The sequence below is a fragment of the Chrysemys picta genome, chromosome 3 (assembly GCF_011386835.1).
Source record: "Chrysemys picta bellii isolate R12L10 chromosome 3, ASM1138683v2, whole genome shotgun sequence".
NCBI lineage: Eukaryota > Metazoa > Chordata > Testudines > Emydidae > Chrysemys > Chrysemys picta.
Window position 1 is genome coordinate 69,940,398 of NC_088793.1, and position 27,356 is coordinate 69,967,753.

The 27,356-nt window shown below is 40.8% G+C and overlaps 1 protein-coding gene across 3 annotated transcripts in view; it reads right to left on the reverse strand.

The window, feature by feature from the left end:
• The window catches only part of RNGTT (RNA guanylyltransferase and 5'-phosphatase), a 415,119-nt gene that overhangs the window by 40,512 nt on the left and 347,251 nt on the right, over positions 1 to 27,356 (reverse strand). For all 3 annotated transcript variants that reach the window (XM_005299708.4, XM_005299707.4, XM_024103027.3), the window contains one exon: positions 26,450 to 26,516. In XM_005299708.4, the coding sequence (XP_005299765.1) occupies positions 26,450 to 26,516 (67 nt within the window). The remainder of the gene's footprint in view (positions 1 to 26,449; positions 26,517 to 27,356) is intronic.

A 27,356-nucleotide genomic window follows, 5' to 3' on the forward strand; every position in this document is an offset into this window, starting at 1 on the left:
TGAAGTGCTCAGTGCCGAGCCCAAGTGACCTGGCTCCAAAGGAGGTTTTTGGCGCTGTCTCCACGAGGATAAATTTTCCTAGAGACCTATTGTCTCTATCCTTTTTGGTGCAGGGCCTGAAGTCTTTCCAGATCTTACAACTCTCCTGCACATGAGCTTCCCACAGGCGCTTAAGGCAGGTGGAATGGGGGTCGGTCACAGGCACAGGTTTGTGGCATGAGGCACAAGGCTTAAAACCTGGAGACTGAGGCATGCCCCAGTACCGGGCAGAGACTAACCCTGCTGACTGGGGTTCCACTAACCTAACTATTTATCTATCTAATAACAGAACTACTAAGAACAAGACATAAGTGTATACAATGAATTGAAAAAGTCCACTGAAAGAGTACTTGCAGAATGCAAGGACGAGGTAGTTCCAGTGACCGTCATGGGTGGTCAGAAGAAACTGAGGGGGCTGCAGGTTGGCAAGACCCTTTATACTGGCACTATGAGCGTGCAACTCCAGGGGTCACCAGAGCCAACCTGACGGATACCACTGAGGGAAAACTTTCTGGCAATGGTGCTCGGGGCAAGCACACACCTATATGGAATGGACGTGAGCAAGCACTTGAATAAGAACATAACAGTCCCTCCCAAGCGGACAGTAATGTTGTTAGCTGTTTCCTTGCAAATATTTTAAAATATTTGTAACCACATTGTTTACGTATGTATCAGGAACAAAAAAGGTTTCATAAACAAAATTTACTGGACACCACATTTACCAATTTGCATTTACCATTTACCAAAGAATTTACCTGTGGCTCTATCATTTTCTCAGTCAGTTTTCTGAACTTCAACATGTTGATTTACAAGTAATTTATTCTAAAGATACTATGGTCAGTATTTTCCAAATGCTACAAGTTTAAACTCATTTATCTTATTTGTGCAACCTAGACTCAAAATAGCTTCTGACTCCTTAGACCAGTGTTCTCAATCACATGGGTCGCTTGCGGCCCATTCAGCACAAAGCTGTGGCCTGTGTGACATTCTCAGTGCCATACAGGTAGCATGTATATTGTGTAGATATGGCTCACATAACACAGAGAACTGCATATGCGACCCACAATGGTAAATAAGTTGAGAACCACTGCTGTATACTGTTTAAATTTAGATTTAAATTTATTTTGAATTTAAGCTGGTCAGGGCAGGGACTCTCTCTTATTCTGTTTCTACAAGAGGGCACTGATCTTGGTTGGGATGCCTAAGAGCTACACCAATACAAAGAATAAATAACAAATGGTAAAAAAACCAGTTCTGCAAAACTGGAATAAGTAACATTTCTTATACTCTATTCTCACTTTTAAAAATGCCTCTTTTCTATAAAATGTTTTTGATCCTTCCTTTCTTCCTTGAGCAGCATTTACCTCCTACCTTTATTGTCCTAACTTCTCTCCAAATTGTCTGCTGTGCCAACTATATGTATGGCCTAATTTAGACCAATTTAGAAGACAAAGAATTGATTTAAGTAAATGAAAAATTTGAGTGATTACAAACAAATATAACATTATATTGAAGCTTTCCATTGGAAACACCTATGAAAAAAGTCAAATATAAGAGTTGACTCCACTGTGTGAAGGCAATATCCATAATTAGTTCCCTACATTCTCTTTCTTGTGAGAAGTTTGAACATATTTATCATATTGTTTGAATAGCCTATTTAACATAAAGGAAAGTATAAATAAAATGCAAATGTATTGATGGAAATTAAGCATAATTATTCCTGCACTAATGATGAAAATACTCCCAGCTCACCTCAGTCATGTATACACTATCACTGCACAATCTTTTGATATCAGCATCAATTGTCAATTATTTTAGCCACAAAAAGCAACCAATTGGAGCAAATTATCTATAAATGCAGAAAAAGTACATTCCAAAATAAGATCCAGAATGCAAACAGAACAACACAATGTAAGCTATAGTGTGGGGACTAGAACCCAGGTCTGTGGGGTGGCCGACGTCTCCGTGCCAGTACCCAGAAGCTGTGATAGGGACATGTGTATTATCATATAAACCCTGTAGAAATAAGCATCAAAGGAAATACCACCTCGGAAAGCCAGACTGACAGCTTCCTTCATGGTCCCTAATTTGTTTAGATACCCTATTTAAGCCCAAGAGGAGTTCCAGGAAGTGTCCATGCAACAAAGTGGTCTCCCTTGCCAGTCGTAGTGACAGACCTGTCTCTCTGTGTGCTGTTGTACTTCTGACCTGGCTCTGACTGCTGATTCATGACCCCAGCTCTGAACTTTGAAGCTGTTCCTGGCCTCTGACCGCTATTGCTCCAACCATTAGGCCTGACCACCCAAGCCCCAGTCATGACATATAGCAACAACTGATTAAGCCAAGGAGTATGAAGAGCCTCACCAATGGGGCAAATCATCCTCCATTCATGAGATATTTTATAAAATAGAAAGCGAGAAGTTTCTTGTGCCACCCAAATTCAGATCAGATACACAAGGAAGCCAGAACACTTCAAAACAACTGAAGAGCCTGGAGAAGAAGAATGTGACGCAGATGAGCAGAACAATAAAGGATTAGTCTTGCACAAAAACAAGTATCAGGGGGGTAGCCGTGTTAGTCTAAATCTGTAAAAAGCAACAGAGGGTCCTGTGGCACCTTTAAGACTAACTAACTGTTAGTTAGTCTTAAAGGTGCCACAGGACCCTCTGTTGCACAAAAACAAAACATGCTTGAAAGTCATAAAACATGATAAACTGATTGTTCAGTCAAGGCCATCATGAAAGGTCAATGTAATGGTGATGATATGAACACCTGGTATATCTGTGTTTGTTTATAGAGAAAGGAATGGGGATTTCCTCTTATTACCAGTACCTCTCTCAACAACTCTTACTATGTGATAAGCAACAATCCTGTGATCATCCATGACATAAGTTTTATCCTTTAATTTTGCATTCTTTATTGAATGCCTTTCCTACATGATGTATTATTCCTGGGGGAATTCTGCGCTACTGTGTGCACACATAATTAATGAGCTGCGCATATTTTTAATTTTTTTGCGCAGAAAAAAGCTTCTGCTGAAATGTTGCTGCAGTTCCACCATTTGCCCATCAGAGGGTGCTGTGGCACAAGAACAGCAGCAGCTCCCAGCAGAAAATAACTTCTGCAGTTGCGCCTTTGCCCACCAGAGGGCACTGTGGTGATAGAACACAGCAGCTCCCAGCCAGTTAGGGAAGAGAAAGAACCTGCCTTCTTTGCAGTGCATGTCAGGCCAGCTCAGGAGATGGAGGCTATGGGGAGACAGACAGCATGGAGTGCTGGGGGGGTCAGACAGGGGTTCATAAAGGCTAGTGGGGGAGGACAGAGTGGGGCAGGGACTGAATGGGAGTGGAGGACCACGGGGGGAGGGAGGTGCAGGACCACATGGTAATGGGGGAGGGTGTACAGAGCTACATAGGAATAGGGGAGTGGCTGTGTGGGGGCACAGAGACACATGGGGATGGCAGGAGTCGGTGTCTGAGTGGGGGTGGAGGGACTCATGTGGACAGGGGTTGCAAGGACACATGGGGATGGGGCAGCTGTGCCTGACTGAATGAGAGGCTAGGGGTCAGCCAGGGAAAGCTCCTTAACAATCCCTCCCCACCCCCCCCAAAAAACCCATTCCATACTTTTTCAGCCTATACCCAACAACCCTCCAAGTTCACACCCAGGCTCCTTCCCAGAAATTTACTTCTCTCTCCCTCAGCTCCTCTGTTACCCCTGACTCTCCCAAACTTTTGCACTGCTTCTGAGGGGTGCAGGAAACCAGTTCTGTCTTGTAGTTTAAATGAATTATTACTCAGAGTTTTGAATTAATATGCCTATCTATTTGTCAAAAACATTTCCTGAATCTTTTTTGTTGTCTGTATTGTTATAGACATACTTGCTGACAGGTATTTTGAAATAAATGACCAAAAATAATTGAAACTGGCATGATTATATTGTGTTATTTTCACATATAAAATACGAAGAATTTTGCAGAATTAAAAAATATTGTGTGCAGAATTTTAATTTTTTTGGCACAGAATTCCCCCAGGAGTAGATGTATTTATGTTAGTTGTTTTGCTCATCTGTTGATGCACATTATGATTTTTTTTTTTGCTTCAGGTTTATTATGTGGCCAAAGAACTATGTTAGATGACTCGTTTGATCTTTGTTTGTATTAATAATACGTTATTTCTTACAATCATAGGCTTAACCCTTCACTATTTATGCAAGCTTTGTATATGTGTTTATGTCATCTTAAACCTAATGACATTTTTAAAAAGCTACAGGGAATACAATTTAGACACCATTGCCTGAGATTCCAGCTTTCTGAAATGGAAGCCAAATCCACAGGTGATCAATACATGTCAGAAATGAGATGTTTGACTGTAATATTTAGTAAGGGGCCAATTCAATAGGGAAAACTAATAAATTTTGGACGAGGGAACACTGGGAAAGATCTGCAGGTAACTATTGCCACAAAAATGTATAATTTGTATGATTATTTGTATTGCAGCAGCGCCCAAAGACTACATTATGTAAAGAGCTACCAGTGTGAAACAAGATGCAGTGAGTGTGACAAACAGGAGAAAAGGGACAAAGGAGAACAACATGGTACAAAAATAAGCACATGCTGTAACATAAATTGGCTATGGCACAACTCGTAGGCCTGAAATATCTTAATTTTAAAAATTTACATACACGTATCAGCTATCCCCAACTGCTGAATTGCAGGTTGAGTCATTTCTCACAGGTACTACAGCAGAAGTAGGTCAACAAAGTGGGATTGAAAGAAGAGAGGAAAATGGCTTCATGGATTAATCCAGGGAGCTCCCAAATAAGGGTCCTGGGTCAGCATCACTTCCGAAAACGGGACAAAAAGTCTCCTAATATCTATTGTATACTCTAACTGATTTTGTTCCTATAATTTTCTCCCATTTCCCTATGTTGTACAATTCTATCTTCTGATATTTCCTTACTGACAGCATTGTCTACATTTTTAATTTATTTAATTCACTCCCTTGCTAAGGCTTCTTCCTCGTTCATTATTATCTCCTTAATAGTTACTCGGTGGCTGCTCCTTACATCATCCTGTTACTCTTGAGTTTTGCTACTAACCCAATCATCCTGCAACTTAAACATCTGTTCCTCCTCCTCTGCTATCATACCTTCTAAGTCTAAAACCAATGTTGAGTCATCTACAAACATCTCATATTCAGTGATATTCCTGAAAACACGAACTTGTTTCAGTTCCAGCTATGCTCAGAAAACACACACTTAGCTCAAGCCACAAGATACTTTCTTTACAACACATATCACTAGGAAATCATACCACCCTATGAGAGAATGAAAATAATTATAAATAATTATTTTTTAAAGACCCTTTATTCTTCTAAGTATTTTCTTTGGTGGAGAATAACTGCATATTGTGTGAAAGAGGACAATATTACCTTTAAAAAGGGAACAAAATGGTCCCATGGAATTATAGATTAGTCAGCCTTCCTTTGATACCTGGAAAGATACTGGAACAAATGATTAAACAATCAATTTGTAAGAACCTGGAGGATAATAGGGTGTTAAGTAATAGCCAATATGGATTGTCAAGAACAAATCAGGCCAAACCAACCTAATCTCCTTCTTTGACAGGGTTGCTTACTCATTGGATGGCAGGAAGGAAAAGACATGATATATCTTGAGTTTGTAAAGCTTCTGACACAGTTCCACACAACATTCTCATAAGTAAACTGGGGAAATGTAGTCTTAATGAAATTATTATAGGGTGGGTGCAAAACTGGCTGAAGGACTGAACTCAAAGAGTAGTTATCAATGGTTGCTGTCAAACTGGGGGGGGGGGGACACCTATCTAATGGGGTCTCTCAAGAGCCTGTCCTGGGTTTGGTACTAATACAATATTTTCATTAATGACTTGGATAATGGAGTGGAGAAAGACTTATAAAATCTATGAAAGATATTGAGCTAGAGAGGTTGCTAGAACACTGGAGGACAGGATTAGAATTCAAACTGATCTTGACAAATTGGAGAACTGATCTGAAATCAACAAGATGAAATTCAATAAATACAAGTGCAAAATACTTCACTTAGGAAGGAAAAATCAATGTGCAACTACGGAGTAGGGAATAAATGGCTAGGCAGTAGTACTGCAGAAAAGGATTGGGGGTTATAGTGGATCACAAATTGAATATGAGCCAATAATGTGATGTAGTTGTGAAAAAGGCTAATATCATTTTGGGGTGCATTAAAAGGAGTAGCGTATGTAAGCTATCGGAGGTAATTGTCCCGCTTTGCTCAGCACTGGTGAGGCCTCAGCTGGAGTACTGTGTCCAATTCTGGGTGCCATCCCTTAGGGAAGATGTGGACAAATTGGACAGAATCTAGAGGAGAGCAACAAAAATGATAGAAGTTTAGAAAACATGGCCTATGAGGAAAGGTTAAAAAAACTGGGCATGTTTAATTTTGAGAAAAGAAAACAGAGAGGACCTGATAACAGTCTTCAAATATGTTAAGGACTGTTATAAAGACGAGTGTGATCAATTATTCTCTCTGTCCACTGAAGGTAGGACAAGAAGTGATGTGCTTAATCTGCAGCAAGGGAGATTTAGGTTAGACATATAAAAAACTTTATAAGGGCAATTAAGGTCAAGAATAGGTTTCCAAGGGAGGCTGTGGCATGTCATTATTGGAAGTTTTTAAGAACAGGTTGGACAAACACTTGTCAGGGATGGTCTAGGTTTCCTTGGTCCTATCTCAGATCAGGGAGCTCGACTAGGTGACCTCTTGATGTCCTTTCCAGTCCTACAATTCAACAATTCTATGATTATCTCTGTAAGGTAATAATGATTCCATACCTTTATGACAATATTTTATCTTTTCAATGTTTTTGACAATATATGAAAGAGGCATTTACTTACAAAAATAAAGAATAGAGACATTTAATGCAAAAGAAAAATAAAGGACCTTAGAATAGAAGTGCTGAAAGTCTTATCTTCTGAAACAACAGCAGCAAAGGAAAAATGCAGATGGGAAAACTGAATGACACACAATATACCCACTTTGTTGAGGAAATTAATTAGCTTCTGTTTATCTTGTACTATTGCAGCTTCAATAACATGGAAAAAACAACTACACATTTTCCAAATAAAAGCAATATATGGAAGTTTTTTTATATATAATAAAAAAAAAAGTTGTACTGCATTGTGATGATTCTTGCACTCTAAATATGTCCTTCTGTCAACAAGCACTTGTTCCTCAAAGTCTATGACTATTTTGACAGAAATGATGTATTCTCATACTAATTTTCTATTGCTAAGATGCATCTGTATTCCCAAACTGAGAAAATAGGAGACTTTGAGGTATGAAGAATTGCAATCTGTCCATTTTACAATATTCATTTAAATATGTCAAGATTTTATCTTCAAATAGTTAAAATAGGAAAAAATATAAAATTAAAATAAGAATAAAAATATTCTTCAGTTAATCAGATTTTATTTTAACCTTTCCAAAAGGCTTAATTTATCCTGTGTTTAGCAAGAACACATTTGGATGGATTTTTTTCTAAACTACTAGCAATCGAAACAATAAAAGCTAGCCAATTTAAAAAAAAAAAAAAAAAAGAGTCCAAAACCTAGAAGCAGTTATTTTATCTTACTGGCAGAGACTACAGCAATCTGCAGATGTAGTCTTCCTAAATCTGTGGAATTTTATGAACACCACATGCGCTAAAAATGCTAATTTTTTCTGCTTTGTAAGCATTATTGTAAGCATATCGGAACATTGTGAATTCATAAATGAGGTTCTATTACTATTCTTACTTATCTTAAGTATGGTATATGTGATAATGTACCAGTTACTGGTGGAATCTTGAGCTATTCCAGATTTTAGAAAATGTTCATACAGATTTGTTCTCATTCTGTATCTATACAGTGCATAGCATAACTGGGCCCCAGTGTAAGTTGGGACCCTTAGACTTCATTGTAATATAAATAATACACAATATTTTACTGCAGAAGAACCTAGAGGTCCCAAACAGGATTGGGACCCCCAGTATAGCAGGCACTGTACAAATACACAGGAAGTGATGGTCCTTACAATGTAATTAGAGAGAAGTTGCAACAAAGTGCATGTCAAAAATAAAAGGAGAGAAAGAAGGACAAGGGCTACAAAACCAAATCACGTGGTTATATAAGTAGCTATTGTTCAAGTTGACTGGTCCAAATCTTAATTTTAAAAAAATTACCACATAACTTAACCAATCAATGGTTGGGGGTTTTCTAGTTAGCAACTGAAAAAGCTTTACAATTACATTTCTATAAGTTCAGTGAATTTCTGTCTTTTGGACAACATGTTGAAGTGTATGACAGGTTATATTCCAGTAACTATACTACTTTGACTCGACAGTATGAATCCATACTATCTGGGTGTGCATTCACCCTGGGCATCCAATCAGAACACCTTAAAAAGTAGTGACTTTTGGGGGTTGTGTGACTACTCCCTCATGCCACTTTACATTCAGTTTCAAGGTTACAATCCAACCTCAGCCATTCCTCGAGTCTCTTCAGTTTACTCAGGATATATATATATATATATATATGGAGATATACCTATCTCATAGAACTGGAAGGGACCTTGAAAGGTCATTGAGTCCAGTCCCCTGCCTTCACTAGCAGGACCAAGTACTGTCCCTGACAGTTCCCCCTCGCCCCGATCCCTATCCTTATCCCTAAATGGCCCCCTCAAGGATTGAACTCACAACCCTGGGTTTAGCAGGCCAATGCTCAAACCACTGAGCTATCCCTCTCCCCCATCTAGCATATGTAGACTTTGAAGTGCCGATCTGCCTGATCCCCCTGAATATTTCAAGTTACTGTTACCTGTGACTCCAAGCTGTTGTATTAGTGTGGTCAGTACACTGTTTTTAACCAAACCTAAAACAATAAATTAAACCTTTTGCATCAGAGTAAAAGTGGAGTCTTCATATTTTAATCTTAAATTACAGGGACTGGAATAGAATACACCTTTTTTCTGAGGACAGAATGGATCCTTTGTAGAGATTATGCTTTTATCGCAATTGTACCTGTTTGGCTAGAGATGAATACCTTGACATCTTAAGTGACTTGCCTGGCACTTAGCAAAGACCCTGGGGCCACAGAAAGTCCAATTGGAAGAACTCTGTCCATGCAGAATCTTATCATTTAAGTAATGCTGGCAATGGGCTTGATGTTGTATAAGACCCAAAATGAGACAATCCCTGTATAAGGCTGCTTCCGTTGCTCATTCTGGGAGTGTGTACAAGGATGCGTTGAGCTATTGGAACTTAATTGGTGACACTCCTCTGGTATGCAGGTTAGCAGGGGCTGTGATTGCAGAGCAGATCTGGAATCTTCAAATCTTTCCAGCTCGTCAGTCCCTTCTGAAAGTGTTTGGATGAAGATTGGCATCACCCAAAGATCTTTTGCTGGTCCAGGTTGCCATCATTCAGAGAAATATTCACTCTGCCCTCTGGTTTTATGGCTCCAAGATGTTGAACATGTGGTAAAATTTATATACTGTTGACAACTTAATATTAAGAGCTCTGTCGTTCTGATGGTCAAATTCCTGATAAATAGTCATCCTCAGAAAGGGACGAAGAGAAAGCTCCCACAAGATCATCTACAGGAGACAATCTGTATAATCACTTCCATCAACATCACTTTGTAGAAAAGTCTTCTTTGCAACAGGTGTGAAGCACTTGTGGAAGTCCAGCTAATAGAGATGAATGGCCAGACACTGATGCAGGTGAAGAAGGAGCTGTAAACTGGCCAGAGACTCTACCAGCAGATCTTCTAAAAGATGGTGCTAGTTCTGAGGAATTTATGGTCCCATAACACTGGTCTACAATTTTTGAGAAGTTGTCTGCTTCAGAGATAAAATGTGCTATTTATTATGTATTTTGATGTGCTGAATTCAAATATGACAATTAAAACAACTGATTGGCTACTGTTTCTAAGATATTTAAGTTTTTACATTTTATGTCTATGAATATTGTGTAGATAGTAGAGTTTTAATCATAAATTGTAAACCTAGGTCTTTTCATGTGTTTATGGTTGCTTTACATGATAATATTTCACCTGTCCTGTTTATGTAACACTTTAAAAATCAACAAAAGGGTTATATAAATAAAATTTATTATGAAACAAAAGGCAAAAAACTATTATGTACATAGTTTAGTCCTATTCAGTGTCTACTCGGCGCTTCTTGGCTTGTCTCTTGTATTCATTAAATGGAGCATCTCTTGTCCAGCAATAGTCTGCAAGCATTGATGGCGTTTGCCCTGATAGCGTTTCTCCATTGTTGCAATGTCCTGGTGAAATCGCTCGCCGTGCTTGTTGCTCACTGCTCTGCAGTTCAGTGGAAAAAAATCTAGATGAGAGTGCAAAAAAATGTATCTTTAGTGACATGTTGCAACCAAGGCTTTTGTATGCCTTGAGGAAGGTTTCTACCAACAACCTGTAGTTGTCTGCCTTGTTGTTTCCGAGAAAAATTATTGCCACTAACTGGAAGGCTTTCCATGACGTCTTTTCCTTGCTACGCAGTGCATGGTCAAATGCATCATCTCGAAGAAGTTCACGAATCTGAGGACCAACAAAGACACCTTCCTTTAAGCTTCACTTAACCTTGGAAATTTTCCACGGAGGTACTTGAAAGCTGCTTGTGTTTTGTCAATGGCCTTGACAAAGTTCTTCATCAGACCCAGCTTGATGTGTAAGGGTGGTAACAAAATCTTCCTTGATTCAACAAGTGGTGGATGCTGAACACTTTTCCTCCCAGGCTTCAATGACTGTCGGAGTGGCCAATCTTTCTTGATGTAGTGGGAATTTCTTGCACGACTATCCCATTCGCAGAGAAAACAGCAGTACTTTGTGTATTTAGTCTGCAGACCAAGCAAGAGAGCAACAACCTTCAAATCGCCACAAAGCTGCCACTGATGTTGGTCATAGTTTATGCACCTCAAAAGTTGTTTCAGGTTGTCATAGGTTTCCTTCATATGGACTGCATGACCAACTGGAATTGATGGCAAAACATTGCCATTATACAGTAAAACAGCTTTAAGACTCGGCTTCGATGAATCAATGAACAGTCTCCACTCATCTGGATCGTGAACGATGTTGAGGGCTGCCATCACACCATCGATGTTGTTGCAGGCTACAAGATCACCTTCCATGAAGAAGAATGGGACAAGATCCTTTTGACGGTCACGGAACATGGAAACCCTATCCATCACCTGCCAGGAGATTCCACTGCTGTAGTCTGGAGCCCAACAGCTCTGTCTTACTCTTGGGTAGTTCCAAATCCCTGACAAAGTCATTCAGTTCACCTTGTGTTATGAGGTGTGGTTCAGAGGAGGAGGATGGGAGAAAATGTGGGTCCTGTGACATTGATGGTTCAGGACCAGAAATTTCATCCTCTTCCTCGTCTGACTCAAGTGAGGATGATTCTAGTGCATCAGGAACCGGCAGCCCTTCTCCGTGGGGTACTGGGCATATAGCTGATGGAATGTTTGGATAATGCACAGTCCACTTTTTCTTCTTTGACACACCTTTCCCAACTGGAGGCACCATACAGAAGTAACAATTGCTGGTATGATCTGTTGGCTCTCTCCAAATCATTGGCACTGCAAAAGGCATAGATTTCCTTTTCCTGTTCAACCACTGGCCAAGATTTGTTGCACAAGTGTTGCAGCATATGTGTGGGGCTCACCTCTTGTCCTGATCTCCAATTTTGCAACCAAAATAAAGGTGATAGGCTTTCTTAACCATAGTGGTTATACTGCGCTTTTGTGATGCAAAAGTCACTTCACCACAAACATAGCAGAAGTTATGTGCACTGTTCACACAAGTACGAGGCATCTCTGCTCACTTTGGCTAAACAGAAATGTGTCCCTTTGCAAAATCAAACTCTGACAAATAAGAGAGCACGACACTGTATGATTTCTAGAGCTGATATAGGGCAATTTGTTCAGCAGAGTGATGTAAGCTTCGTTATGATTGCATCATCCGTGACTTCTAGGAATAACATGATGCAATTCATATCATGTATGACGCAATACCAGCTTCAGATTGCATCATTCATTGTTTTGCCTAAAAAGCAAGTACTGTCCAAACCCAGTCATAGATTTATTCATAGATCCAGTCAAAGATGTATTTTAGTCATTTCTGGTTTAAATTGAGATCCCTTCCCTTTATAACTCACTTATCCTCCGCCATTCCCAAGTCAAGGGTCGTATATACTGACCCAATAGCGTATCTTGAAAACTAGAGCCAATCAACAATTTTAAGCATCATTTTCGTTCTCAGTGACCCAGAATTAGTAAAGTTTGACTACATTTATTTCAGAAGCATTTTGGCTGTAGAGCAGTGTAATTGTATCCCTGAAAATGAACCTACCTAATCTATTTTATATATGTTCTTATACCACCCTCATCACCACAGTATCTGTCTACACTGGCACTTTACAGCACTGAAACTTTCTCGCTCAGGGGTGTGAACCACCCCTCCCCCCCCGAGCTCTGCAAGTTTCAGTGCTGTAAAGTGGTAGTGTAAACAGTGCACCAGCACTGGGAACCACGCTCCCAGTGCTGGTAGCTATTCCCCTCGTGGAGGTGTGTAGCGAGGCGGTGGGATACCCCACAGCCCCGCTGAGGGCCGAACCTCCCCTAACACCAATGGGGGTGGAGCCACCGGGTCTGGCACCCGCCCTGCAGAGGTCATGGCGCCGACCCAGAAGTATAAAAGCCCGCCTGCAGAGCTCAGTGGAAGACAGGCCGGCGGAGAGAGCAGACGTCAGTGGCCGAGCTCCTGCTTGGGAGACAGCTGCAGGCCGCGACCGGCCTGCTGACTCACCAGGCCTGCCGAGCCTACCCCTCGCCCAGTACCCTGAGGAGGACTGGCCAAGCCTGCCCCGTTCCAGCTACCCTGAGGAGGAGTGAAGCCTGCCCCGTGCCAGCTACCCCGAGAAAGAGTCGAGCATACCCTTCGCTATCTACCCAGAGGAACCGATGCTAGTGGAGAGCACCGAGGACACTAGTACGGCCCAGATACCCTACGAGGGGGAGTGTGGCAGTAGCCCGGGGGCAGCCGACCCCAGTCTGACTGCAGCACTGCCAGAGCCTATGTCAGTGTGTTGCGTCTAGGACCCCCACTAACAGCAGCGAGTTTCCGCCGCTGCTACGGCCCCGGGCTGGGATGCAGTGGAGTGGGAAGGCCTGCGTCCCCCCTGCCACCCACTCCTTGGGTGGCAGACTCCCCCTTTTCCCTGGCCTAGAGAGGCTGGGTTTCTGCTTGCCTATTTGAGTGCTGCCCCGCTCTGACCTAGGGCCTGGGCTGCTATAGACATTGCCTCAGCCCTTGCTTAAAGGCCTGGGTTCTGACCTATTGGCTCAGCCCCGGCTTACGGGCCTGAGCCCCCTAACCGTGTGTCTGCTGTCCCAGACTGCCGCTGGACCAGGACTGACGGCGGACCAGAGTGAGGCGGTGGGTTACCCCACAGCCCCGCTGAGGGCCGAACCTCAGCCGAGACTGCTACAAGGTGGTATTTTTATAGCAGCAGCTAGTGAAGACATGCCCTGAGTGTCTTCCAGTAGTATAGTAAGTGGCATGATTAACATCTGCCATACCAGTTTTGTTCTCTGACTTAGTCTCCACATGGGAAGAATTGTGTGTGCAATGAAGTGTTTTGTTTTAGTAGGGTTTTTTTTGTTGGTGGTGGGGGGTTGATATTAATTTTTGTTTTAATATATAAAGATGGCTATGTATATACACCTCTACCCCGATATAACGCGGTACTCGGGAGCCAAAAAATCTTACCGCGTTATAGGTGAAACCCCGTTATATTGAACTTCCTTTGGCCTCGAGCATTTCTGTTATTAATAGTCAGCAAACATGCCTGGCCCCACCCCCTATCCGACCCTACCTACTTCCTGCACCGACTGACCCCTCAGAACCCCCGACCCATCCAACCCCCCCGCTCCTTGTCCCCTGACTACCCCCTCCAGAGACCCCCCGCACCTAACCACCCTTCCCAAGACCCCACCCCCTATCTAAGCCCCCCGCTCCTTGTCCCCTGACTGCCCCCTCCAGAGACCACCCCCATCCCTAATCACCCCCAGGACTCCCACGCCCTATCCAACGCCCCTGTTCCCTGCCCCCTGACCGCCCCCAGAACCTCCGAACCATCCAACCCCCTCACTTCCTGTCCCCTGACCGCCCCCTGAGACCCTCTGCCCCTTATCCAACTCCTTGGCCCCGGCCCGGCCCCCTTAACATGCCGCTCAGAGCAGCGTGTCGAAGCCAGACATGCTGATACGCTGATCCTCCAGAGCATGCAGCCCCACCCCCCCAGAGCGCTACTTTACCGCGTTATATCCGAATTCGTGTTATATCGGGTCACGTTATATCGGGGTAGAGGTGTATATTAGAGAAGGCAGATTGAAGAAGTACATCTTGCACTTGGAGTGGAAGGAGGTGAGATTTGTGATGATCCTTAGTTCCTGTGGAAGTTTATTTTGCAGCCTTGTGCCACCCTTAAGAAAGCCCTGTCTTCTGCAGACTAACTTCACCCCTATCATAAGAACGGCCATACTGGATCAGACCAAAGGTCCATCTAGCCCAGTATCCTGTTTTTATTATAGTTTCAACCAGTTTGCCCGGTACTGAAGTCAGACTTACAGGCCTGTAATTGCCAGGATCACCTCTGGACATGTACCCAGTCAATATGGGGATAGTTGAAATCCCCCCCAAACACACACTTTTTTTTTTTTTTTTTTTTTTTTTTAGTTTTTTATTTTAATAGCCTCTCTAATCTCCCTGAGAATTTCACAGTCACTATCACCATCCTGGTCAGGTGGTCGGTAATATATTCCTACTGCTATATTCTTATTATTAGAGCATGGAATTACTATCCAAGAGATTCTATGGCACACTGTGGTTCATTTAAGATTTTTACTTCATTTGATTGAATGCTTTCTTTCATATATAGTGCCACTCCCTGACCAGCATGACCTGTTCTGTCCTTCCGATAAATTTTGTACTCTGGTATTACTGTGCGCCATTGATTATCCTCATTCCACTAAGTTTCTGTGATGCCTATTATATCAATATCCTCATTTAATACAGGGCACTCTATTTCACCCATTTTATTATTTAGACTTCTAGCATTGGTATATAAGCGCTTTAAAACTTGTCACTTTTTAGCTGTCTGCCATTACATGATGAAATTGAATGGGACTTTTTTTCATTTGACTGTTTCTCATCAGATTCTACTTGTATATTATCATCTTCAATCCTCTCCTCCTTACTAGGACATAGAGAATCTCCATTAATAGATCCTCCCCTAAATGATGTCTCTGTCCGAACCACATGCTTCTCCGCACCTGTCGGCTTTCCCCCAGCCCTTTGTTTAAAAACTACTCAACGACCTTTTTAATGTTAGGTGCCAGCAATCTGGTTCCATTTTGGTTTAGGTGGAGCCCATCCTTCCTGTAAAGGCTCCCCCTTTCCCAAAAGTTCCCCCAGTTCCTAATAAAGCTAAACTCCTCCTCCCTACACCATGGTCTCATCCACGTATTGAGACCCTGCAGTTCTTCTGTCTAACTAGCCCTGCACATGGAACTGGAAGAGAATGGTAGCATGGAGGTCCTGGACTTCAATCTCTTACCTAGCAGCCTAAATTTGGCCTCCAGGACCTCTCTCCTATCCTTCCCTATGTCACTGGTACCTACATGTACCACGACCACCGCCTCCTCCCCAGCACTACACAAGTCGATCTAGATGTCTCGAGAGATCCGCAACCTTCGCACCAGGGAGGCAAGTCACATACGGTTCTCCTGGTCATCGCAAACCCAGCTATTTATGTTTCTAATGATCAAATTGCCCATTACTAATACCTGTCTCTTCCTAATAACTGGAATTCTCTCCCCTGGAGAAGTATCCTCAGTGTGAGAAGATACCACATCATTTGGAAGGAGGGATTGTTTCCCTCTGCTCCAGTTGGATGTTTGTCTTCCCTGAGACTTTCATCCTTCTCAACAGCACAGAGGCCATGAGACCGGGGTGAGACTGTTCTAGGGTGTCCTGGAAAGTCTCATCTATGTACCTCTCTGTCTCCCTTAGCTCCTCCAGTTCAGCCACTCTGGTCTCCAAAGTCCATACATGGTCTCTGAGGGCGAGGAGCTCCTTGCACCAAATGCACACATACGCACCTGCCCATAGGTCAGGTAAGCATACATGCTGCATTGGGTGCAATAAAATGGATAGCCCCCAGTCTGTTTCTCGACTTCTGTCTGCATTATCTTTTTACTCCTGAAGCTTGTTCCTTTGTTCTTGTTTTGTTTTTATCAGGGGGAGTTTTAGGCTTTAAGTTTAAAGAAATTTAAGGAATGTTACGTGTATCTAGCCCCCACCTCCCCACACACACACACTCGTCTTGTAAACTCCCTTGGAAAACTCCCATTAACTGCTCCTGTTCACTAGCTCCTCTGGTCGCTTAGGAATGGGCTTTTTAAAGCCCGGTCTTCCTGAGTAGCCCCGCCTCCTGGTTAAGGGTTGATGGGGTGCTAAAGGGCTTAGGGATCAAAGTTTCATTAAGGAGCTCTCAGCCTTGCCTAGCAGGCCGCAGAATCACAGAAAGTTCCTGAGGAATGCAGTAACCACAGTGATTATCCTAGCACTTCAGCTGATTTTTTAAATATCCTGGGCCCAGGCCATTTAAGTGCCTTCAAGATAAATACTGACACCTTATTCAACATTGTATGGGACAGCAGTGGAGAGAACAGAGGACAAATCTTAGGAAAAAAAAAAAAGGAGGATGGGTACAGGACCACCAAAGGTTAGACATATTGCCTACAAAACGTATCATTCTCTTACAAGGAAGCCGCACAGCAGCTTCTTGGGGCCACAAACTTTAGGAGCAAGCCTTAACTCCACCTTAGATGGCAATGAGGCTGACAGATACTTCCAGCTAATTAGCCTCCTGGTTAATTCAAGGCTTGGTGGCACGGCAACCTTCAAACACTGCGAGAAATGTGGATGGTTTCCAACTAAGATAAACAGCAGACTAAGGAGAAGAATGAGAAAAAACTCCTCAGATAGCTTCTTAACAGCCAGATACCAGACACTCCACAGATGCCCAAGGAAGATGTCAAGGCCAGTGGGACTACAGCATTTCCCACTGTCCCTCACATCCTACAGTATTCAAGGGATCTCCACCAGAGAAAAATAATTTGACATTGAGTCTGTCTCAGCTGCAGCTTATCCTCAAGATCCATGCTCCCTTGCTTTTTTGTAGGATTCAGCATGAAGCCAAAGAGACCCACCATGTACCTGTACCATCTCTGTGACTCAAAGGAAGAATCAGCAGTTTGCGCTGATATTAACCTTCCTTCTGCATCTCTCCAGCCTCAAGGACTTATTTAAGCCAGTCCTGGAAATTATCTTTGGCTCCAAAGAGTGCCATGGCACCAAAATGTAATTGCACAGAATGACTAAAAAGTGAGCACCTGCAGAGCTTTCTCTTAAAAACAAAACAAAAAAAAGAAGCCCAAGTTTCAACTAATATTCCATAAAGGTACAATACTAGAGAGATGCTATTCTGCCTCAGGAAATGCTATCATCTAGATGCTACATGCAATGGGAATGTTGGTCTATGAAGAACTTCTTGTCAAGTGAGATGTGCATGTTCAAAAAACTTTGAGGCAACTAACTATTCCAACCACACCAACAATCTGGGATACAGAAATCGGCCAACAAGTGTGCAGCAAACTAGAAATGGAACCAAGATCAGTCAAGGATGATGGGCAATGATGTATAAGTTTGATAAACTTACCTATACTAACTATAAAACATACAAAATAACTCCATTATATGCCTTTAGGACTAAACATATTATATGTTTATCTTTCTTTTTTCCTGTAACAAACCCATTCCTGAACCACCATGAGGTGCACATGCTTAAATTGGGTAACCAAGTATCCATAATGGTGTGAAAACCTGTCATTGTTCATTACCTCACCCTGTTTCTTCACTATCTCCCCCCTTCTCCCCCGCAATGCTTATTCACTATGTCATATTGTTATATTGCGAACTCTTTGGTTTGATTGTGGTATGCAGAGTTTGAGCTGCTATGCCATGGCTGTGGTAAAAACTAAAAACCCCACCACAATATCTATGAAAGTCTGACCAGTAGATCGGTTTCATGTGGTGGAGAACTCAATTCATCTTGGTTGGTGCCAACGGGACTCAAGCTCAAAATTGTACATTCTTTGAAAAAGAGACTGAATTGGATTTGGACCATGTTATGGTAGTAGAATTGTGCCTGGGAGTAGCATCTGTTTCCTCGTTAGGTTTTGACCAATTTTGTTCATATGAGTTCTGTACGTGACTGAAGAACTGTGATCAAACAAGCTGCCAGATGGACCCTGTCTCTTGTGGCTAGTTAAAGTCAGCAGGGAGCTACTGAATGTTGGAATGTTTATCAGTAGAGAGGGTTATTGGCTCCAGAGTAGGGGCAATGTGCTAGCTTCACTCATGTAGTCATTTTCTAGCCCTTGTTTGAGAAACCATCAACAGTCTTCCCAATTAATGCCCTGTCTCTTTCTCCTTTTTTTGGAAAGGATCAAGTAAGCCGTGGCAAAACAACTCTGGCATCATCTGTAGACATCTTATTTTGCTGAACCAGTCAATCAGACTTCAGGTCTGGATATGGTACTTAGACTGTAGTATTAGTTAATATCCTAAATATGGACAACGGTCAGGTGTGGATGCTGATGTTGTTTAATCTGTCAGGAACATGTTATGCCACTGATCATGAGGTGATGATGACTTGCCTGTGGACCATGGCAGGGGTGAATGGATTTGTACCTGGATGGCTCTGTTCTTCTCTTTAGATATCATCCAAGAAGGTAGTTTGAGACAACTACTATTTGCGAGAAGACTTTTGTTTTGTGGGATTCTACTAGATTTTATTGCCTCTCTTTTTCAATATATATTTGAACATGCTGAGGAAAAATGAGGCAGTTTGGGCTGCAATATAGGGTTCTGGCCAGTAATTTGCCCAGGGTGGAGTTGCAGTTTAATTTACTTTCTCTCCCAACATCCACTAATGCTGCTCTTTAAAGTTCAATAAAGCTACAATCAGTGGCTACTTAGAGATGTAGTTCAAACTACAACTTCATCCTACACAAATCACTGAGCAAGAGACTGCTGTAGGACACCTACTATCCCTCACCAGGGTCCTGGAAAATGTGCAAAATTTTTCCAGAAGTAGATTTAAAACTTTGATCATCTTTCCAGTAAGATGAGAGCACAGAACATGTGGATACAAAACGTGAATATCACATCTCTATGTCCAAAATATACTTTTTCTTCATAACTGTCGTCTTGTTCTATGAAAATGAACTGCTCCATTTTGATCAAAGTAGTATTTATTATGCAACTTCTTAATAACTACTCTTAAAATAAATAATCTTGTTTTAAAATAGCAGTAATTAATCTTCATTCAAATGGTAATTTAATGTGTTAAGAGCCCAAAGTGAAACTGGTCATTAACTGAATAGTGAAGACTGCCAAAAGATTCATTATTGCTTAATAATGGAGAACATAGCGTACTGAATGATTTGTTTTAATCCCAGAACCTACTGGGGATTGAACTGCAAAAACTTTCAATCCTAAAAAATGTTTTGTGATCTTATTTTCTTAAAACATTATAAGATATCTTGTGTAAACATATATTGTATTTCAAAACTCATTTTAACTTAAAACGATGAGACTTTTACTTTAAAAGGAAAATATATCTGGAAATTTGTCATGAAGAATACTTATTCCATAAGCATTACTCAGGGCAGTTCATAAAATTACTACTGCATATGCTGGTGTATTCAATGTAATTACTCCTTACTGGAATAAAATTTCTATGGTAATAGCATTGTTTAAGATTACTAATAATAATAGCATTGTTTAAGATTACTAATAATATTATAATATAAAAGGATTCTGGAAAACTCAAATGTTAATTATAAATGACTTTACTAAATTATTATCTAGTTGATCATGATATCTGGTTACAGAAGCCTTCTTAGTTTCATCTAGTTTGTGAGACTTTAAGAGATATTCAATGGACAAATCACAAATACTTAACAGAGAAAGCTGCAAATCACTGAATTCCCTCAAGGCTCAATTCATAGCCTTTTCACTTTCCTAGAAGTTAATAGCATAAGCTGTTACTATTTAGACAGTATATACACCTCTACCCCGATATAATGCTGTTCTCGGGAGCCAAAAAATCTTACCGCGTTATAGGTGAAACCGCGTTATATCGAACTTGCTTTGATCCACTGGAGTGCACAGCCCCGCCCCCCCAGAGCGCTGCTTTACCACGGTATGTCCGAATTCGTGTTATATCGGGTCGCGTTATATCGCGGTAGAGGTGTATATATATATATGTATACACACACACAAACACACTAAATATATCTAAAAGCAAAAATGTTTTATAACCCCTTTGAACAGATGCTAGAGTTATATGTTAGACTGAAATAATATAATTTAAAAACAGAACTAAAATGCCATTGAGTACTAACCTTAAATTAAGCCCATTCCCTCAATATAACCTTAAAAAAAGCAGTGCTTTGAAAAATACATGGGAATTTTCATTACAATTGTTAATTTGATTTCCAAATTTTCAGTTCACTAATTCCCCTTCCTCAATTAAATGACAGGCCATGCCAACCATCTGCACTAACTATCAAACATTCCTCACATGCTTGCTTAATATAACAATATGGATATTAGCACTATCTTCGTTCAGTTTGTCTGCTGTTAGGTTCTACAACATAACTTCCTTAAGATCAAGAAAGTCAGTAAACAGATGAGCACAGGAATAAAAACTGCAAACTCTTAAAATTACTTGCTCCAGCTGAAGATGGAATGCACCGAACTACTAAAGGTATGGAAATCAAATTTATGCATAGAAATTTCTATTGAGTTCTCCAGATCAACCAACAACCCTGAAAAGAAAGAAACTAAAAGGAATTAACATTGGACAATAGCCTTAAGAACCCTATATCTAAATGCTATGCTCAGAAAGGCAAAGCATGAAGCCTGTAATGTCTCAGAAATCTCATGGGAGACCAAACCACTAGAAGGAAAAACTGCAGAAAGTTTCTCCTTGTTCCAGGCAGGGGAGCCCTTCATTTCCTTCTGTGATGCTTCTGATCTACCTGATTTGATAGATTTAGAAGACTCAAGGAGGGTATACTTTATGTTCCTTCTATATAATGAATTCCAACAGGAAATTCAGAAGCCAGAAATTGAATTCTATGTACAAGATAAGGATCTAATACAGGGGTCGGTAACATTGGCACACGGCTCGCCAGGGTAAGCACCCTGGCGGGCCGGGCCAGTTTTATTTACCTGCTGATGCAGCAGGTCCGGCCGATCGCGGCCCCCACTGGCCGCGGTTCGCCGTCCCGGGCCAATGAGGGTGGCGAGAAGTGGCGCGGGCGAGCGATGTGCTGGCCGTGGCTTCTCGCTGCCCCCATTAGCCCGGGACGGCGAACCGCGGCCAGTGGGGGCTGCGATTGGCTGAATCTGCCGCGTCAGCAGGTAAATAAAACTGGCCCAGCCCGCCAGTGTGCTTACCCTGGTGAGCCGTGTGCCAACGTTGCCGACCCCTGATCTAATATCTATAGATCATGACTTCCTTTCAATGGATGCATAGGTGCTGGAACTAGGGCTGCTGGGGGTGGCACCTCCAGCTTGAAGTGATTTCCATCATATATAGGGTTTACAGTTTGCTTCAACAGCTCTCAGCATTCCCACTACACAGATTGTTCCAGCACCACTAAATGGATGTCAGACTAAAGATAAGAAGGGGAATCTCTTGATTAAGATAAAAAAGGATAAGTCATTCAGACCAAAGAAGGGAACCATCTTATGAGTCACTTGTATTAATGAAAGAAAGATAGCATCGTAACATCATCAGCTCACACACTCTGCAGGCTAAGGACATCACCACACAGAAAATCTTGAGGAAAAAAAGAATCCCAGAGCTATGAATAGGGTAATCACAATCTTCAGAGGATCAAGTTAAGGCTCAAAGAGAGAAAGATGTTCTTCGTTAGACCTTGATGTAGGAAGCAGTCCTTAGAAAATCAATAACAAAGTAAAAGGATCCTAAAGGACTTTATCTCTAATAAAAGAATGCAAAGAATTTTATGAGCACATTCTAATTTCTCTTTTCTTGGAATAAGGCATGTAAAGGGGCAAGACATGTTTGTAACAAACCACGCATTGGTTTTTCAAATTACAGAGGGCCATTGTCAGGTATAAGATAACACACACTTTTCCTTACTTTTCTTTTTATACTTTTTCTTCCTTGAACTGTGTAATTTGATAAGTGGCAGGGATGCAGGTCACAATCTACACCTTCTCAGAGAGAATCATGCTTCAAAATGAATAAGTGGGACACTGGTCATGTGTGTCACAGGGAAGCATTTTAGTGGTTGGTGGGGAAACTGGAAGAAAAGAGGGAACTTTCTCCATTGGCTGTTAAAGATTCTAGAAACCAAACAGATCCAATAAAAGATATTTCCTCACCCAGCCTCTCCAATATCCTGGGATCTATACAGCTACAACACCACTGAAACAAGAATCTGTACAGATAAAGAATAACTGGGGGTGGAGGAGAGGCTTTTGTTAACTCAAAAGGTAAATAAATCTAAATAGATTAATTCTTTCATTTCTTGAAAAGCAGACATGATTTCTGGAAAAAGATAAATGGTCATCTGCTAGGGCAGGTCTATACTACAGGGCTAAGTTGACCTAAGTTACGCAACTCCAGCTGCATGAATAATGTAGCTGGAGTCGACGTACCTTAGGTCGACTTATTGCGGTGTCTACACCGTGCTGGGTTGATGGGAGAAACTGTCCTGTTGACTTACCTTATGCTTCTTGTTCCAGTGGAGTACCGGAGTCAATGGGAGAGCGCTTGGCGGTCAATTTAGTGGGTCTTCACTAGACCCGCTAAATCGACCCCTGGTGGATCGATCACCCCGCGTCAATCCCCCGGTAAGTGGAGACAAGCCCCTAGAGTACTTCCATACTACAGTAATTGGGATGGAATGACCTGGAATACATGGTACTGTTCAAATTTCTTCCTGAAGTTTCTTGATTTTCTCTCAGAATTTGTGCTCTCTTCATGAATTTATAAGATACAGTACATTGTAGCATATGCAGAGGTATCCTTTGAAATTCAATATTGTATTTTAGTGTGATCGCAGAACAAAGTAAAATTAAAAAAATGCTAATATTTACCCTTGTCTTGGCGACCTGGAAACAATTTTATAATGAACTTACAAATGTAGTGACTTGGGACAACAAAGCTTGATTTGGGAGCAGCAGACAGCTCCTCCTTTCTTTAAATGCTGCTATAATGAGTAATTGATAAATATAGATGAAAGATTTTAACTAATCCATCATAATGATATTTCTTTACATCAGGTTGTGTACCCATCTGCTGCAAACATACACATTTCTATGAATACCAAATAAGATAACATTGGATAATAGCCTTAGCCAACATATTCCAGCTTGTAAGGTTGCTTACATACTATATAGGAAGAGAGCTTGAGACATAAGCCCTTGTATTAAGAGGCCTGGTATGAGGCAGGACCTGCTTACAGAATTTGGCAAGAATAGGGCTGATATTGCGGAAATATACATTTTTAAGAAGTGCTAGTTACAGAGTGTGCTTACACAAACACATTTCGATATTAAGTGGTACCAGAACATCCCGACATTAAGGATGGTACAAAAAAATATTTTCCAAGGATAATAGGAACATATTGACCCATGTTAAAAGATACGGTTAGGATGACAGTACGTAATAGAGATGTTTTAATCGAACCAACATGTACAAGATGATGGGTGATAACTAGCGACGTCAGGGGGCAGTAACTAACTATGTGAAAGGGACAGTACTAACTTGTTTGTATCGGGGTATAAAGAGGTATCTCAGAGGGAGTATCTTTGGCCAGCTTAGGGAGCAGTGGAAAGTCCCACCACTGAGCTGTGTCCATTGTCACGAGCATATACGGCTTAGTATCCTCGTAGAGTCTGACAGGTGCTATTACTGTGCTTTGTTGAAAATAAACCTGGCCAGGTGCCTTCGCTGAAACACAAGTCTGTGGATTTATTGGACAGTTAATTGAGGTCTGCTATCTCCACAGAGCTGGGGCAGCTCACTGAATGAACATACACGCAGTCAACATCTGACCACACATACAAAAGATGGCAAGCTTCCATAATTTACATTTAATATGGCAGAAGATAAGGCCTTTTCAGTAAAGAAATCTTCCACATACTTTATTTCCCATTTTAACTTGTTAAAGAAACTATTAAACCAACAAAATATCACAGAGACCCAGCAGCCTGTGAGGGATATGTGGACTACTAGAAGGTGGGTGCCCAACTGGTTAAAGACCTTACTCAAAGAGTAGTTATCAATGGTTCGCAGACAAACTGAGAAGAGCATATCTAACGGAGTCCTGCAGGGGTCAATCTTAGGTCTGGTATTATTCAATAATTTCATTCATGATTTGGATAATGGAGTGGAACATATGCAGATGACACCAACCTGGGATAAGTTGTAAGCACTTTGGAGGACAGGATTAGAATTCATAATGATCTTGACAAATTACAGAATTGGTCTGAAGTCAATAAAATTAAATTCAGTACATACAAGTGCAAAGTACCTCACTTAGGAAGAAAAAATAAAATGCAAAACTACCAAAAGGGGAATGACTGGGTAGGTGGTAGTACTGCTGACAAGGATCTGGGGATTATAGTGTACGGCAAATTGAACATGAGTCAACAATGTGATGCAGTTGCAAAAAAGGCAAATATCATTCTGGGGTGCCTTAACAGGAGTGTCATATGTAAGACATGGGAGGTAACTGTCCCACTCTACTCAGCACTGGTGAAGCCTCAGCTGGAGTAAAGCATCCAATTCTGGGTGCCACACTCTGGGAAAGATTTGGACAAACTGTAGAGAGTCCACAGGAGAGCAACAAAAATGATAAAAGGTTTAGAGAATCTGACTTACTAGGAAAGGTTAAAAAAATTGGGTATGGTTAGTCTTGAGAAAAGAAAACTGAGGGGAGACCTGATAACAGTCTTCAAATATATTAAGGGATGTTATAAAGGAGATGGCCATCAATCGTTCTTCATGTCCACTGAAGGCAGGACAAAAAGTAATGGGCTTAATCTGTAGCAAGGGAGATTTAGGTGAGATATTAGGAAAAACTTTCTAACTATAAGGATAGTTAAAGACTGGAATAGGCTTCCAAGGGAGGTTGTGGAATCAACATCGCTGGAGTTTTAAAGAACAGATTAAACATCTGCCAGGGATGATATAGGCTTACTTGGTCCTTCCACAGAACAGGGGCTGGACTAGGTGACCTCTCGATTTTATGATTCTATAACCATACACATTCTGTCTCTGACTTAAATGGGAATTTTACCTGCACAAAGATTGCAGGATCAGGCTTTAAGAATCAAATCAGAACTAAACATTGACCATTACTATGTACTACTAACCTAAAAAAAGTCTTTTAGTTGTCTGACTTAAGGAACAAGCCCAAATATTTTGCCTAAATTGTCTTGCTTTTGTATGTTTCAATCAGACATTTTACACTGATTTAACATAGCACTTGGTAGTTTGACTGGAGAATGGTTTATAAATATGTTTAACTAAACTGCATCATATTTTAATTAAACATTTTGTCTGACACTACTTACATTAAATATAGAATGTTTGTGAATAGCAATGACACTTTTGGTGCTGACAGGATCAAAGGCAGTTTTCCATTTGGAATAATGAAATAAGGGACACAGCAATGATTCTTTGGCAAATCAGTAAAACTATAGTTTAGCTGATAATATGATCATTAAGTCATAAAAGACTTTTCAGAAACTGTACAATCCGTTACAATAAAGTGTAATAATGGCGTGGAAATAATCTGTAGTTTCCACTGTAATGTCCTCCCTGTCAAAAATGACTTGAAAGATTAAGAAGTTCAGAAGGTGGTTTTGTTCTGAAATGTCACTGACAAGTAACCTAAAAAAAATGAACATTTTGTTTCTAGTAATTAACCCAGAATCAAAAGTAATCAAAACATGATGCAAGAAAACACTGAACTTCTCTGACAGCTAAATATATAAATGTCTTTGGAAATAACCCCAGGGGAAAAAAAACAAGCAAATTACATTATTTTTCATTTATTTTTCTTGAAATTATATTGATTCCTTCAAAAGTATTTTGAAATATCAAGACTATAATCATACAAGTGTTTAATAACTTTCAAGTAAACCAAAAGTCGTACCTTAATTTGTGCAAAAGGTCTGTCAAAACTTCCAACATAAAGAAGACCAACATTCTGGGTAAGTAATCTAAAAAAAGAAAACATCATTTAAAACATTGTTTGTAACTAAACACATGTCACTGTAACCATCTTTATGGTCATACTGCAGAACTGCTACTGAAAATGAGATAAAATAGAAGTTAACAGTTTGAAGGATAAATTAAAGAGAAAGGACACACATTAAAGATTGAGCAACATAACTTGTGAATTGGTAATTTATATTCCTTCTGTAAGAAGTGCTCCAATAAAGTCATTTCACAATACCTTTGGTGCCTGGCCACATGCAAGAGTGGCAGGGCATACATCATTTCCATCTAGTATGGCTCTTTAGAGTAATAGAATCAACAAAATTGCAACTTTAAAACAAAGACAAACAGATTCACCATTCAAAGCAGCAAGTCTAATAGATTTAAAATAGTATCAGACATGCAACTGTAACATTATATAAAGTGATATAACTGAAATGAACCAAAGTGACTTATCACAATGCAATAACAGAAAATCTGAAAGTATCTCTGCTGTCATATAATGGCTTAACAAATAATTAACATACCATACATTACTCAAAATCATTTCAAGAGATTCTGATTAAAATTTTAAGCCACCATATAGCACCAAAAGTTTAGCTAAAAATAGAGTAAAATGGTTCCTAAAAGTTTGTGTACCCCCGAAAACAAAATAATTTTGATTCCTGAAGCAAGGACAGATGCTACACAGGACCACAAGAGGCCAATGTTACTAAGAAGTTCTGGAACTCCGAGTGCCAGGTGGTGCAATTCCCTGAAATACAAGTGTACAGATGCCCTCAAAGAAAAGCAGACACCTGAAGGCAACGGAGTACTGTACCACTCACACTATTAGGTCATAT